General features: G+C 46.7%; 1 protein-coding gene and 1 long non-coding RNA gene across 2 annotated transcripts in view; one reads left to right on the top strand and one right to left on the bottom strand.

Moving 5' to 3' along the window:
• Positions 1-378: 378 nt before the first annotated feature.
• LOC139049481 (uncharacterized) lies at positions 379-8,557 on the top strand. The gene is made up of 3 exons (XR_011508335.1): positions 379-581; positions 3,027-3,234; positions 8,246-8,557. It is a non-coding gene; the product is annotated as an uncharacterized lncRNA (long non-coding RNA).
• A 2,574-nt stretch (positions 8,558-11,131) lies between these two features.
• Positions 11,132-17,132, bottom strand: part of LOC135908955 (uncharacterized) — an 85,975-nt gene continuing 79,974 nt past the window's right edge. The window contains exons 10-11 of the mRNA XM_070525705.1: positions 16,772-16,947; positions 11,132-11,621 (exon numbers count right to left, since the gene is read on the bottom strand). Coding sequence (XP_070381806.1) covers positions 11,328-11,621; positions 16,772-16,947 — 470 coding nt within the window. The 3' untranslated portion in view covers positions 11,132-11,327. The remainder of the gene's footprint in view (positions 11,622-16,771; positions 16,948-17,132) is intronic.

The raw sequence follows: 17,132 nt of genomic DNA, 5'->3' as shown, positions 1-17,132 counted from the left end.
AGGAGTTTTCATTGAAAATGCGGGTTTTGCTATAGAGCCTTTCGAGACGTCCCTTCGCCCGCCGCCATGTTGAGGTTTTCTTTCGCTGAACGACGCAAACAAAAAAATATAAGAAAATAAGAAATATAAAAAATCGCACACTTGCTCAAGGCGACAACAGGCGTGCATATAGTATTGCGACGCTGCATACCGTGCACCCGATAACGCGGAACAGCCGGACACGTTTCGCACAAAAAGAAAGGGGGGAATCGCGATAAGCATCCTATAGCCCGGAGGATGGCCGTGACACTGACGATACAATTGATTGCAGCATGTTTCGACGCCCATGTGTCACTCAGAGGAACTGAATGCTGCATTAATTTCCTCCAACCGTTAACTTTAAGTGGCCGTGTGCCAGAGCTGTACTGTTCTATTTAGCGGCTTATCTCGAACCGCGTGCCGACGGATTCGTCAGCGTTCTCGGGCTCCCCGTATCTCTCTCGACGGCATAACACATTTAAGAGCCAGGTCTGTAAAGCTACGTTGGCAGGTTGGCGAACGACCGCTTTGTCAGGAAGATCAGTGTCGACAACAAGCTGAAGGTGAGTGGTTATGCGTTCTGGTCCAGCAGCAACAGAAGAAGCCCGAGAGATCAAAATTTAGCACGGAAAACACGAAAAAAACTTAATTCTGGCGTTCTTTATGTCAAAACCACTCAGGCATGCATTCGTTACGCGAATATTTACACAGGCTTTCTTTTTTCGCATTTCGCTCCCGTCGAAATGTGGCCGTCGCGGCGGATATCGAACCTGCTAACTCGAGCTTGGCAGAGCAATGTCATAGCCATATAAGCTGTGCCGCTGCGGGTGTGTCTTATTGGACGTACAACACTTGAATATATTGAACTTATATCGTATTGCTGTTTTTTGTTTGACTAGCCGCGATAGCTCATTGGCTATCGCGCCGCTGAGCTGTAGGTCGCAGGTTCGATTTTGGTCACGGCGGCCGCATTCCGATGGGGGCCATTCGACGATTGTGATTGGCCGCGATACAGTCGTCAGATTCCCTAGTTTAGTCACCCAGGGACGACGGCGGTATTAAAAAAACGAAGACCTTTGGTGCAGTGGGGCTGACGTTCCCCGATGTGAACTCGGACGTTCAATATGATCCGGCATGGAGTGGGCTTCCGTATCTGGAGCCAGTGTAACTAATGCCATTTGCCCTCATCCCTACTACCGGACGTACTCGTCGATGGGCTTGTAAGGTTCCTGGCCCAAGCGCCATCTCTAGTCGCAACAAACTGGTGGCAGCGGTGGGCGCAGTGCAAGTCTGCACGCTCATGTGCCGCGCATTGGGTGAACGTTCAAGAATCCCTGGTGGTCAAAATGAACCTCGAGTCCGTCACCACGGCGTGCTTCGTAATCTTGAAGATTACGTTGTTTTGGAGCGTAGAACCCCGGGATCCAATGAATTAAATAAAATTCAAATTTATCTCCGTCAGTGCGGTTATTCTCCGCTAGAACCAGAAGCAGGCAACAACCGAAACAGCCTATAGCAGACGAATAGAGTATTTAGGGGTACCATCTGCCACAATCCGTAAAACGGCAGCACACAATCGCTAAGGCGGGTCAGGTCTTCAGGCAGCTGCAGTCTTTAGCGCAACGGTGAAAGAGAGAGAGAGAGAAAAAAAACCTGTGTCTGCATCAATAATGCAAACAACCATTTGCGCCCTATCTTCGACCGAGCACTTGTGGTAACGAAAGTCAGTGCGTGTGCGGTCATGTTACTGCGGCGCGCTGACAAGGTAGTTCCTCCAGTCAACACCACCTAGATACCACAAGACCTTCTCACTCCGATCCATAACGTTATTTTACCTGGCCCGACTGCCATATAATCTAATGGGGATGCTTCGAGTAGGCAACAGTGATTTTGACGTCACCGCTTTCATCATGCCAGCCTTGTCAACGGAAATTTCTGGCCAGGTAGCGTGACGTCATGGATCGGAGTAGATAGGCCAAGGTAAATATACTTGGTAGCGAAGCTTCCATAGAGGCCCATACGTTCAAAACATGGAGGTCCATCACCAGCTCATGGGGCTTAGCGCCATCTGTATGTGGTGGGAACACTTCCGGCGGAAGAAAAAATAACGTGACGCCATGTCCGTTAAAAGCAGAAGTGACGTCATTTTGTTTTCGAAGGCGCGAAATTTGTTTTGTTGTTCTTCCTTTGGAGCTATATATTCAAATGCCCCGCCATTCGACTTGATGGGCGTTTCGAGCTTTCAGCGTGGAAAGCGATGCAGGAAAAGGCCAGCCGTACGGTTGTCGAAATCGCATCCCTGCGCAGAACATACTTTCTTTGGAGGCCGACGAAAGCTTTAGGTGTAGAGTGCTGATCCTATTGTCGGATGCCAAGTCCGTCGGCCAGCGCAGTCGCACGCAAACAACTACACAATTATCTGGCAGTCGTAACTCACTACTTCTGACTGAACAGATTAATACCAATGAAGCTACCCGCGTCACCAAATTCAGACAAACTTCGACAAGCAAGAAAGCACAAATTGTGAGGGGGGCGTATTTCAACAGGTGATACGAGTGCGCCTTTCTGCCCATTTCAAGACGTGCATTGCACTGCGAGCGATAGTGGCGTCAACGCCCCCTGTAGCGATGGGCGCTGAAAAGAAATGCATTTAATAATAAAAATAAAATTGAACGTATTTATTCAACTCATCCCGAATATATAAAATTGACTAGGAATTTTATTTTCGTTGAATGAATCTGTGTCTCCTTTGAATTAAAAACGCGTTTTTCTTTTCCAATGTTTGTTCCCTCCAAACATAGTCGCGCTTCGATCGCTGCTCCCATAACCCCCCATGCTGATGTCGGTGACAATCTGTACTGAACCGCTTTTCGCCCGAAGCTTCGCGACCTATTTGAATCGACCTTGGATAGTCCTTGTTGTGCCAGTTCGCAGATTTTTTATCGCCAAGCAGGTCAAGCCGCAGGCCCAACGCATACTTTTTTTGGAACCCACTTACGTTTTTGCAGGATCACCGACTCAAATCCCGACCCGACACCATGATGCTGAAACTGTTCGGAGCCCTGCTGTTTGTGTCGGCTGCTTGCGCCATCGTCTGCCCGCCCCACTACTGCGACAGCGTTAACTGTCCGCAGATCAAGGCCGAAGACTGCTACGGACGCCTTAGCACCGAAGGCAGTGAGTGCGGGTGCTGCGAAGCTTGCATCCGCTGGATAGGTAACGTTCTACACCGCTTTAAATTGCTTTGTGAAGCGTGCACCTTCGTGCATAACGATACGACTGTCTTTGTTCGCCTGGTCAAAACTGAATTCTGGAATTTTACGTGTGAAAAAAGAAAAGTGCGATCTGATTATGAATAGCAGCTTGGGCTTGTTGGTTTTCCATCCTGGTGTTAAAAGCGCAAAACGTAGAAGGAACACGGGACGAGAACACACCACAAGTGACACCACACCGCCCTTCTACGTTTTGCGCTGTTAACACCGGACTGATCATGAAGCACGGTGTAGTAGGGAGTCCGGATTGATCTTCACTACCCGGGGTTCTTTGTTGCGCACCCAACGCAGGATACGTTAGCATCCCCCCCCTTTTTTTTGCGCTACGCTCCTATACCGGAATCGCGGTATAGAATTGCGCATGGCTTTCAAGCGAATCTTTCTTTGTCTTAAGTTTGCGGACCTAACGGAGTGACAGACAACCACGACTCGCCAAACTCTACCCCCAAGGGTTTGGCGTGTCGTGGTTGTCGTCTGTCTCACCGTTAGGTCAGCAAACTCGCGAAGTACACTTACTCACACTCGCTGCACAATCGTGAGTGTGACTACGAAAGAGCTATACAAAGGGCGTGAGTGGGTGCGTGTGTGGAACGTGAGCGATTACCGGCGATTGTATGAGAACGTGGGCAAGAAAAAAGGGGTGAGTGCAGGTTAGTGTGCTTGGGCGACACCAGCTGATGATGGTGATGATGTAACGCGGACGTGAGCGTTAGTGAGTAAGCTACATACGTATCTTAAAGAAAAAAAAATATTGGGAAGTGAGTACGAGTGGTTGTTCGCTTAGTCTGCAGCCTTGTATGGCCGACTCTCCACTATAGTAGGCCCAGCTATAGCGGAGGATCGTTTTGCCACTAGCCAACATCCGCTAGCTAGACAGCGCTCTGCTAGCTTGCAATGAAGATATATAAATTTTATGCCTCAAGTAAACAAAAAAACAATGCAACCATGCCGTCATATTCATTCGTAAGTATATCTATTGAATGACGATTCTGCGGTTTCAGTGGTCGAAATGTGGCTGCTGTTGGGAGGCGGTCTTTAGTGAAGCTCTCGTTGTGGCCTCCGAAGGTTTACATTCGGTGCGGTGCCGCTTTTCTCCGCAAGGTATCGTAAGATCGTCGGCCACACGAGCATTTCCTCTTATGTCGCCACCCACGCGTGATTCTTCACTCTGCGTAAAGCATTTGGAATACATGGAGCGTACGACTTTGCAAATGGGTCATGGCACTCTGGGATCTCGTACAACGCTTATTGGGCTGCTTGAGGTTCCACCTGACGTGGCTGACAGTCTTTGTGCACAGTCGTCAGCCGATGAAGTGAAGTCGGTATATTAGCTTCCGTTATCCGTTGCGTTTTATTTAAGCTCCTGGTGTAAGCATTGTCGAATAGGGCATCGGTGTTCATTCTGAGCGTACATTTACTTTATTATATGTACACTGTAATACTTTCACGTAAACAATTTGGCCAGCTTGAAGTATATAAGCTTTTAGAATAATGGAGTTGTCCATAAATTTCCGTAATTTCCCCGATCGTTGCAGTATAGTAGCAGCACTCTTTCCCGAAGAAGCGTTAACTCGTAATAGCTTTTCGTCATCGTTCCCCACACCAGGGTTCCGTAACAAAATTTCGAATGAAAAAAAAAGAAAGGCAGTTCTATATTTGCTGCTGGTGCAAGCTCCCTCGGTCGTGCCCGAAAGGAAGCATGTCAGATTGATCATTGCTAGAGGGAGGCTGACATGTTCAGCATGTATGTACATATATGTAATGTAAGTTGTAGATTTATATTTTTAATACACAGCTGATAAGGTCCTGTAAATCCAATGCTTTCTAATTACGCTTCAAGAATTTGACAATGTTGGGTTTAAAGGATTGTACCAAGCTTTCTTTTTTCTAGTTATTTCACTGGTCACCTCCCATACTTTAAAATAAAGGACGAATTCGGTGACTTCAAGCACATTACGCATGGTGCACCGCAAGGGTGGACACACACACGCGCACACGCACATACACACACACACACACACACACGTATATATATACATATATATATATATATATATATATATATATATATATATATATATATATATATATATATATATATATATATATATATATATATATATATATATATATATATATATATATATATATATATATATATATATATATATATATTTGGCTGATCTGAAGGGACAGGCAAGACCTTTCCATTATGCCGACGATACAGCGTTGCTTATGTGACTCTTGAGTCGCACCGTCATACTTTGACATTATTACAGGCTCATGTTGAGGAACTCTTTGATTGGCTATCGGATAACAAAATAGACGTGTCACTAAAGTAAAAAAAAAGAGATACGCTGGACCGTGTCAGAAATCTCCGCAAAAGAGTTGAGTTCAGAGAATTTATTGCACTTTATGGTATCTCATCTACTAAAGGATGTCGACCTTCACTGACAGCCTCCTACCCTACCGTTCGATATTTGGGAATGTACTTCCGTGTGAAAAATGTCCTGCTGTGCTCGCGTAGAATATAGGCAGTTAAGTGTCTCCAACTGCTTTCTGTCCCATTAGATCGAATTAAGCACTAAAGTTCCGTTCGTCTGCGTAAAAACTGCATTCGAAGCTTTGGGTGAATTTATCTTGCGTTACGGTATTACTGCGTATGGTTCTTGCTTCGTTCACGAACTCAACAAATTGACAAAATATTACATAGGCGGTCGGATGTCATAGTGTATGGTACAAACTGTGATGGATTAGGCACCATTTCACAAATGATGGCTGCTGAAGTTGATAACGTTTCACCACTTATTTGTACTAGTAGTGGTTATAAGGAATTATTTCACCAGTAAGTTGAAACATTCAGAACGCAAACCGTGAGCTTTCAGGAGTGTGGGCAGTTACAAACTTCTTAAAATATATTCGCCGCACTATAAAAATATATTCGCCGCACGCTGGCATTTTTATGTACCCTTTTATTTTAATGAGCTGCCTGAGGGAATGTTTTAGTGTGCAAAACAATTGAAATCCGGTGTGAAATCTTTGTTACTTATTGGCGCACAATATACTCGTGATTTTATGCTTCTATAGGTTTTGTAAAAGACTCCTTCTGAATGTCATTGCTTGCTGCGTTTTATTTTTATTTTTTTTAATATTGGTTTATTTCATTTTCGTTACGTACTTTGGATTCGATAGTTGTGTTGCTGTGTTACTTCAGTCACGTACATATTTGCGGTTCGTGCTGTTGCGCTGTGTTATTTTATTCTGACTTTTTTGTAATTCTTTTTGCTGAGTCGAGGCTGCATGCAGCTACTGCCCCCCCCCCCCCCCCCCCCACACACAAGCTATTCACGCTACCGCGGGTACGAATACTAGTTTATATTTATGGGCATAAAATGCGTACGCACGTATTCATAACTAAATTTTTTTTGAAAACCCAGGGAATGCAGGCCATTAAGTTAGCGGGTAGGAAGAATTTGTGTTGTTTCATTTGCGGACCTTGTCCGATTCCCCCTCGCGGGTACGTGTCAAGTAAGGCAACAACGCGAGTCGGCTGCTCTTTATAATTGTGATATTAATTATTATTATTATTATTATTATTATTATTATTGCTATTATTAGCCTGTATTCTCTCAGATAACCGGCACTGCTGCATTGGAGCTACAGCACAGAGTCGACAGGTCTAAAAAAAAAAGAAATTTGAAAAAGATGCTTTTTCGAGAACGCGCGCTTAGACATGTATATGGACAGGCGCCGACAAAAGTGGTATACTCCATGCAGCGGGAGCCGGAGCAGCCACAGAACACCTATACAAACTTAGAGAAGGGAAACTGTACCTTCCACAGTGCAACGGAAATAAGCGTAGCGGTGGCATCGTGAACTAAAGTAGGCGACCACAAATGGCGCTGTACAACAGGAAACGGAAACAGTATTGCCACTTTTCCAGGTGTTCTGTGGCTTTACTGGGTTTCTGGCTGCTGCGCCTCGATCGTGCTCCCACCAGTTTGGTTGCAAACGTAATGTAGGCGCTACGTTTGCCACACAGCAACCAAACAGGCGGGAACACGATCGAGGCGCAGCAGCCAGAAACCCAGTAAAGCCACCGAACACCTGGTAAAGCGGCAATACTGTTTCCGTTTCGTGTTGTACAGAGCCATCTGTGGTCGCATACTTAAGTTCACGACGCCACCGCTACGCTTATTTCCGTTGCACTGTGGAAGGTACAGTTTCGCTTCTCTAAGTTTGTATAGGTGTTCTGTGGCTGCCCCGGCTCCCGCTGCATGGAGTATACCACTTTTGTCGGCGCCTGTACGTTGATTTTGCCTGCGAGCGTCTGCGCATTACGGCAGAGTTGCCTCGTACTGGTGTGCTTTGCGCTCGTGGCTTGGATGGTGGCTTGCGTACTGATGGCTTGCGCTCATGGCTCGTGGCTTGGACGGCACCTTGTAGTTCCTGTGCCTTGTGTATTTGATCAACCCTTTTCGTCCTGATGTTGTGCGTTCCGTTGCTTTGGCAATTGGCCAAGTCGTTCAGAAAAAAAGAAATGTTTTATCTTCGCTTTCTTTGTCTAAAAAAAAAAAAAACAAAGTGCTTGCGCGATAAACATATTGAGGCAACTTGAAACATACATTACCTTTAAAGCATTGTGCATAGGTACTTTGAATATAGCTTTTTCTTCCATCGTAGCATTTCCCTACTTAGATACTCGCACTGCAGGTATGGGGAGGCCGGTTATATCGGACTTTGTTTTCCTCTGACACGCATATCCGTTTCTGCGTCTACTACAATTTTTTTCAAAACGTGTTTGGCAAGCGGAATGCAATAACTCTCGATGTGTACCGCGCTTTGGGTATGCACGGCAAAGAACCACAGGGGGTCAAATTTTAATCCGTAGTCCTCCACGTCGGAACGCTAAACCGGACAAAAAAAAAATGCTTTCTTTCAAAACGTATGTGCAGATGTGGACCAGCCTTGCCCATTTACTGCCTTGCGTGGGGTGCCCTTGCGAGCTGAATGCAAGCCCGGACTCGTGTGTGATCCCAGCGCCAACGTCTGCAAGCGCCCATCGCCGCAGTAGCTGTATTTTCTAAAATATAGTAGTTGAATGGAACAGGCTTTCACATTTCTTCGGCATTCTTGCAATGTAAAAGAAAGAAAAAAGGAAAGAGAAGAAAAACCGTTCCAGATGCACGACATCTGTAATGTGAGCTGTTGAAGGCTTACAATTTCTTTGCGCAAATGCAGTCATAAAGAGAATTTGTCGTCGTGTACAGCAGTGTAGAAAATTTTTGTCCAACTTGAACAAACAGGGCAGACAGAAGGACTACGAAAAAAAAACAAGTGCTGACTATCAACTGGTGGCTTCATTCGAGGGTCGGAAATATATTCAAGAAAAAGAAAAGGGAGAAAGCAAGAACGATTGCCTCGCACACTCACCAGATGTCGACACAAACACAACTAAAGCAGCGAGTAATCAAGCACCACAAGAGGCAAGAGATACGGCTTCCCGCCTTATATTTGTATATATTTCCGCTCCTCCAATGAAACCACCTGTTGACAGTAGGAAAAAAAAGCGCTCGTGAAGTCGCCTTCTCGTAGTCCTGTTCGTATACTCATCGTTCAGTACGTCGATGTTGAATCAACAGGCCAAAATGACCCTCTCCTAAAGAGGCATTCGAACAAACAACAGAAGCAACAACCAAGCAACAAGCATACAAAAAAAAACTTAAACAAACAAATAACCAAACAACCGCCCCGATCATCTTCATACTGTCATACCAGAGATATCGCTCGAACAAGTAGAGAACAGCGATATCTCTGGAAAGCGTTAAGAACAAGAAAAGTCGACGGTGACAATCGCATCAAGCAAAAAGACAACGGAGTCGGAGAAAGCACGGAGAAAAACGACTGCTACGTTTGTGAGCGTAAAATAAGTAAAAAGGGAAACGAAAGTCGATGAAAAGAGCACGGGTGCGAGGGAGTCGAACCCCGCAACTTCCGCAATACGCGTGCGCTGTTTTACTATTGCGCTACCGTGGTGGGCCTCTGCTGCCGTTAGCATCATTGGTTATTTGCGTATCTGTACTAGATGTGGCGCTGGGGCCCGATCGCAAAAGCGCCCCCCCCCCCCCCAAAAAAAAAATATATATATAGTTCGGCGGGAGGACGGCCGCCGCGGTAGATTATAGTGATTCTACATTAATGTTGTTTTTAAGGCTGCAGTAAATAGACCTACAAATCGTTTAGCAGTTCAAGCTATCACGGCGCACTGTTCACTCCCAAGACATTGCCGGTATGAAGCCGCCTTTTGTTTTGTTCGAGCCTATGTATTAAAATATATGCTAGGGGCATGTTTCTCTTACTTATCTCAAGGACCCTCATTTGTCGAAACAATATAGACAGGAGTGCTGATACAGGCTAGTGATTGTAAGGTAGGCTATATACAGTAATAGCCAAGTATACAATACTGTAAGTATAGGAATGGGAGCATTGAAACAAAACAATCGCAGGTTAAAAATTACTCCGGCAAAGGTCCGCAGCTATTTATATCATAAGGCATAATACAAATATACAAGAACATTCAAGAGGGCTTTCATGAGTGCGCGTCTAAATTGACTAGTTTGTTATCGTCACCATTTTTACGTGTCGACAATTCCTGCGTTGCGAAGTACGGGACAGAATTGTAATTGAACAAAGCTAGCGTTAGCGCTACGTCGAATGTATCCAGCTTTGTATTGATGATCGATACATATAACTGGTAAGCCGGCATCGTGATGATGTCGTTACGTAAGGAATGATCGTAGTATACTTTATGCAAGACGCAAAGTTGAAACATCATTCTGCGTAAGGATAGGTGGGTATTTGTGGGTATTTCGTAATTGACGTAAATGTTTCGATGTGTTTTTTTCTTTGTACTCTTACTGTTCTGGCTTTCTACTTACTTTCGTTATGACAAATTGGTATATATGCGAACTAAAACATGAGTACTTATGCAATGTATTTATATGTGTGTTTTTGGCTGCCAAGAGATAGGGGCAAGAACCATGTCGAGCTGCTATTTAGTAGCTTTTTGTTCTTGCCGTCGCGTTCTGTATGTGCAGACGCTGCAATGAATGCCACATAGATTGATTGATTGAGATATTCTTATCTTGCCCGTAATCGTTCTACCGTTTACGGAATACCGGGTAATTGCGCAACCGCAGTTGCCAGTAGCAATGCTGGTTTCGATATCTTGTCATGCTTTGTCCAAGCGCAACGCAATAGAGGTGCTTTTGTCAAGTGAACGTTCGTCTGACGAAAAAAAAAACGGAAACAGAAGGCGCAATTTTCGTTGACTGTGTCTTCCAACTCTCTGCAACGGCAGCTAGATGGAATATGTACGGTTGGTCATAGCAGCAGTAGCTCTGTGTCCCCATACATGGTGAAACCCTGCACCAGAAGATGGTGCCTCTAAAGTCATCGTTTACGCAAGCGTCACAGGTAATCCTATATTTCTGCGAAGAACAGTAGGAAGTTTAGTGCTTTGTAAACGTATTGCCGTTTGCAGAATACCAGTTTACGACAGACGTACACGGCAGCAACAACGCTGGTAGCGACACCTGTCGACGCAATGTCTAACCAGACGGCACGCAATGGTAATGCTGCAGCGACTCACGTACACTACTTACGTTTAACTGCATGCTGGTACAAAAAATTGTCTGTGTGATAATAACCGTTAACTTGCAATACCCCTCGATATTTTCATTCGACGAGAAAAGCACTGACGCGACGCAAAATGCTTTTGAATCGCATTGGACAAAATGCCACTTGATGTCACTACCAGCTCTTCTACTGTCGTCCACGGCTACGATGAAGTTGTTTTTTTTTTATTCTGTGACCCAGTAATCAGCACACACTAACACGTTTACGCACAAACTAAAGTTCTCCAATATTTGTTGACGGACGAGCTAAAATTCTCTGGCGATAAGCTGAACCTCATAGCTGTTACACTAGCAGCTCTGTTGCGGACGACGTTGCCTCTCAGCAAGTTATAATGCATCATTACTCAAGCAGGGTGTTTAAGAGTGCTGAGGAAGACGGGTCAGGAGCACGGGAGAGAAAGGGACCTCCCGGGGCGCCGTTCGAAACAGGCGCCGCAGGTTCATGTGCCTCGAGAGCTGGAACCGCGCCCTTGGGGGGCCCCGGGTTGGCTTCGTCCGCTTTCGCAGCGGTGTCTTCGGCGGCGGCAGGCGTCAGTTCCACTGCGGGGCCTTGCTCGGCAGCTGCTGGCTTTGCTTCTTCTGGTTTCGCAGCGCCTGGCTCCGCTGTGGCCTGTCTGGCCTCTGCCAGGACCGGCTGCAGACAAATGTCAGAGTCGGCTATTAACCCTCCTGGATTGTTTACAAGGAAACGAATCACGTAAAGACACATCCACACTAGCGAAAAAAAAAAAGGAGACGCGCGCGCCGATTTGGGATGCCGTGAACGCGGCATTGTTTCAAAAAAAAAAAGAAAAAAGAACTACGCGAGCTCGCAGCTCGAAACCACTCGATTAGGTCCGAGAACCATTTTTATTGCGAAGCCTCGTTGTCCGCGTTTATTTCGCGTATCTGACCGTTTTCGTGGGCCGATGCGGAGTGCAGTGCAATATGTGCTACTGGGGCCCCCGGGTACGTGCCATAGGCTTGTACCCCCTGGGGACACACAGATTTAGAATAGGGGCCCCAATAAGCTTTGCGGGTGTTAGCGTTGGGGCACGCAGGAGTGAATAGATTTAGAATAGGGCTTTGCGTTTGCGGATGGCGTCTTGAGCTGACAGCGCCACTACGGGGTCAAAGAAAAGCTATTAGAAATAATTAAGTAAAGTACACCATTTTATGATAGGAATAGTAATTTTCACTTGCGTGTATTCGCGTTTAATCACAATTTAGATGCTATTCTGTGAGCAGCAAACAATTAGTTGCGCTTAGTTTTGAGCAAACCAACTTTACGTGCCTTCACCAGCCAAGCTTAGCCGTGTTAGGCCTACGAGCCATAAAATCCACAATCGAATTCGGAATCGGCGCCGTATAACGAATCAGTCTTCACAACGCACGCTAGTTGAGAGAAAGCGATAACCGCAGTCACTTCTCCTAGCTTGCGAACTTCACGCGTTACCGCGAATCGAACCCAGTTTGGTTAGAGCCGTCGCTTCGATGGGTGCCGCCATGTTTGCTGACGCAAAGCTTTTGGGGCCGCTATTTGGGCTCCCGCTAAATCGGTGAAATAGCATTCCCGACGCAAAACCCAAACGCAGTTCGCGTCTCGCGCATGCGCAGTGGCTTCGATGCTGTTTCTTTGGGGCCCCAAAACGTTTGGGGCCCCTATTCTAAAACTCTCTATAATATATGTGCCGCTGGGTATATGCCACTAGTTATACACGCCTGGGGCCACTGAGTATGTGTCACTGAGTGAGTATGCGTCGCTTTTCAACGAACCCCTTTGACACCAACTTGGGCATGCGCCACTGATATATATGTACTGCTATGTTAGCGTCTAACCTCCTTGACGCAACTTCGGTCACTGTGCATCACAGCAACGACAAATACATGCGTAGTGACGTTCATATAATGCTTTGCATTACATAGATATGTCAACTGGCGTTGAGTATGTTTATATTTTTTTGTTGTTGTTGTCTTACGACAGCCGGCGAAACGAACGTGGCGCGCGCACCACGGTGGCTTCTGTTGCTGATGTCGATGCACTGTCACATGTCAAATGGGCACGTGATTCGAAAAGCGCGCGCTTCCTCGATACGTTTCGAAGGAAACGAAGGACGTCAGGCGGTGTGATCACCTGACTGCTGAATCACACGGGTCAGTGTGATTTTCGCGTCACGGGTCTGCCGCGCGCGGTTCTCGCCCTGCCGTGGACGCGAGTCTGAAACTATAGATTGCGTGAGTGGCGGTTTGGGCGAGCTTATCATTCCGTGACGTTTTGCTGACGTTAGCGCAACGTAGATAGTGAGATATGGAAAGCAAAAGTAGGATTTGATTTCCGAAGCAAACAATATAAGTTGCCGCAGAAGCTATACGGCGGCTGTGTGCCATATAAATAATGAAAGTAGTGATGAATATGTTTGCAAGAGTGATGACACTGAAGTGCGCATTACAGATGGAAGAAGAGTGCATTTCGAAAGCAGGGACCGGAACGAAAAATATTTATTTAGGCCATGGAGTGTAGGACAATGAGTTGTTCATTGAGCAAGGTTCTAAATAGCTATTGCACAGCATGGACTGGAACCTATACGTTAACGAGTGACACTATATTTACGAAGGCTATTTGAGTAGTCCGAGCGTTGATGCACGGCAAAAGAAAAAAAAAGCAAAGGGCATGAGCACGAATATAGAGAACTGCGGGTGGAGCTACGATGCCGAGTACATAATTCCATGCTTGGTCTCTCGTGGTGTGTATGCTCCCAAGTGGAGCAGAGTTGCGCCTCTGTCATCACGTGGTCCGAAATTACGTCAAAAGTTGTGCCGCGCTGCGGAGAAGCGAACTTAATAGGCGCGACTCCTACTTTTTTCGTTTCCTTCAGTGCTGTCAACATTGCAGACCGCCGCTTCCGTAACATGCATGACATGACACGAATTACACGTAATGATTCCGCATGACGAGAAAAAGATGATGAGAGTCACATGACATGACGTCACGAATTATACGCATGCGTGACGTGTATTGACGGTACGGCATGAATAACTGGCACGACCACAAGCACACACCTAGTGGTCCAAGCTACCTAGTTGCGCATACATGTCATGTATGACACGAATTAAATGACAAAAATGGAACAGCGTCTGTGCGCTTCTGCCGCCATGCTAGTTAGGCTCCTGCGCGCACGAGGAGTGGCTTTACCACATAGCTTTGGAGCGAAATCGAGGACCTCTGCACAATTTCGCTCCCTTCGGGAGCACATGCTGGAACACTACAGGCTCGTAGTATCCATGTACATGCTAAATATGTCATTTACACCAACCCCACGTTATCTTCTCACACCGTTCGTCAACATTCTCTCGCCAGCGTTGTGATACTCCTGTCACGTGTCAATCCGCCGTTCTCGCTACGCAGCAGCAGTTTCCTAGCGTGCCGCGTGGCTTTCCCATAGCCTCCGCGCATTGTTAAAACACCGTTCGAGGAGCTGGAGCGCAAAGCGAAACTCTGCTATCATTTTCAATGCTTCATCTTCGGTTTAAACTCTTTCTTTTCTAAACCCGAAAGGAACATGCCAATTTCTATCACAGTGCTCAATACCGTGTAGACTCGTGTAAGGGCCGCACCCCCCAACTTGGGAGGCCAAAATTTTGGGGGGAGAAATTCCAACGGAGAAGCAATCGCGTTCGGTGCTCCGATGCTGCGCGCGCATCGACGAATATTTTTGCGCTCTTCGTTACTTTCCCGTGCCGCTACTAAACGGCTAAAGCCAGAGTGTGCACAAGTCGCCGGCTGCGCGAGCACCATTTTGACCAAAAGGTTCGGTCCCGTGCAAGGGCTGCAGCTTGCGAAAATTGTGAAAGAAGAGTGCGGCGCTTACACGAGTCTATACTGAATGCGAATGTGCAAGATTAGTGGCTCAACATAATTGAGGTGCGTAATGTGACCACCGCTGCTTTTATCCCATTCACGCGGGCAGGGACGACATCCTGGACTTTACCAACGAGCTGTCCTTTAACTTCATAAGCAGTGACAGTGGTTATGAGCATTGATTGACAGTGGTTAAGAGGCGCAATGTTTCTGCCTCGTAAATATCTGGTAAACCACGAGTTGTTTCTATGCAGTAACCCACTTAAAAACACATTTATTCATGATTGTTAACGCGTCAGCATCTGTCAAACCATCTAAAAGTGCAGTAATGCCAACGTAGTTACCTTTTATGTAGTGTTTTTTTATCTCATTCCATATTTCTAAGCGTTGTAATAAGTTGTCTCGAATATTAATTGAATTTTCGTCGTGCTTCTTGCAGTCTTTCCGACAGCGTTGATTGCTTGAGCAGGGGTTGAACAGGTAGTCGTAAATCACCAGCCTTAAGTCTCATCAAGTAAGCATAATTATTCTTCAACGCAATAAGTGCCGAAGGTATGCCGTTCTTCGGCAGCGATGTTTTCTTGACGCCGCCAGTAAGGTGGCCTACCCTATACATAACTGTGCCTTTTATAACATGTTTTACCACGTTGCACGCAAAAACAAAGCCAAGAAAGAAAGTCTCATTTAGTCTTAAAGCGAATGCACAAGTCAGTTTCTTTAGTTTAATTTAGTTTAATATCAGCATCATTGAGCAAAGGGACAGAGCCTGCAATTCCAGAAAATAAAACCAGGCTTCAAGCCGCGCCCCGCCGGGAAATATATTTTGGTGTCTAATATTCGATAATTCCGTCTTATTCGCCATCTTGTCATTTCTTATTGGCTCAAACGGCGGCTGCGCTTTCTCTGATTGGCTCGAAGCGCCAACATGCCGGAATGTGGTACTGTCCAGAGTAGTAGCCCTGTTACTCTCAGTCGTGTGAACACGGAGGAAGGAAGAAAAAAAAAAGGAATAGGTGATAGCGTCTCGTGACAGTTCTGGAGCCTATAAGACTAAAAATTGACTCGCCGTGCGAAAGTGGATGGAGTCCAGCAAAGCTGTTGAAAGACATCACTACAACTGCTGAGTGGGGGCATGCAATGCTTTATTACTCAGTTCCTCGACCGGCACATTATTCAGCCACAGGAAAATCTGGAGGTGCGGACTTGCCGTGTTTTTGAATTCCAGGGCACTGTGACCAGCGGCAGCATGCCGCCGCTGGTCGCATTGCCGTTTCTTTTTCCCTTTGCCGCTCCTCGCATTCACACTGCTCCTCGAGAGTCCTAACTATGCGTTGCCTGCCCATTGCGGTGCCGCAACGACAATGAAATCAGTTGCTGGGCTGGTTCTTTAATATATGAAAGGCTACTGACGTCATTCCTCACGTCGCCGCGGGAGCTCGTGTAGCAGCAATCTTTACCGGGAAGCGCATGCGAGGAGCGCTACGTGCTTCGCATTGTTAGCAGGAGCGCCTTATCACCAATTATGTGGATCGGATGCTTGTTTTGTGCTTGTTGTTTATTGAAAGGAATGCTGTGGTATATGGTGTAGGCGTGATACCAGAGAATGTATGCATTTCTTGCGTCAATCGCTGAAGGTTTTATTTTTTTCGTGACGACGACACCGCGAGAAATCCCGACCAACTAGTGGCTAACAGTCTCGCTGTAACAAAGAAAAAGGCGCATAGGAAATAGGCCCTCGCCGCGCGATAGGCAAGCGGTAATTTATAACCGCTGAGCGTGCGGAGAGTTTGGAAAACAGTGTGGCGAGGAGCGGGTGTAGAGGGCCGATCGGGCGTAATTAAGGCCTACTACCTGAACCAAACAATGGCTCGTAAGGTTAGGAAACCTTGGCGGGCCTATCGGACATGCAGAGGCAACTTGGTCTTATATACGTGTCCCGTACGTACATAGGCCGCCACTGTGCCTGCTGCGTCTGCTGCCTTTCCGTGGCCCGCCTTGCCGTAGGCCTCGTCCATCTCCTGCTTGACGCCGGGCAGCCACAGCGCGCCGGCCAGCAACGAGAGGCCCCCGGAAACGACGAACATGACCGCGTAGGACTGCGGGCCGTCGTCGCGGAACAGCGCTGCGGGATCCAGAGCAATGCGCGCAACTTTGTCATCTCGTGTCCGACGCGCCGGAAGTGACGTTACGCCCGAGCGACTGGAACGACGCCTGCGGGAAGTCGCAGCGCGTTGGAACTTCTCCAACGTAATGCGACGGTAGGTACTTTTCTATAGTGTCGAATCACGGTCGTGGGGAACATAGTCG

The sequence above is a fragment of the Dermacentor albipictus genome, chromosome 9, assembly GCF_038994185.2.
Source record: "Dermacentor albipictus isolate Rhodes 1998 colony chromosome 9, USDA_Dalb.pri_finalv2, whole genome shotgun sequence".
NCBI classification, from domain to species: Eukaryota; Metazoa; Arthropoda; class Arachnida; order Ixodida; family Ixodidae; genus Dermacentor; species Dermacentor albipictus.
The sequence above is the reverse complement of the archived record's forward strand: the minus strand, read 5'-3'. Positions and strand labels throughout refer to the sequence as shown.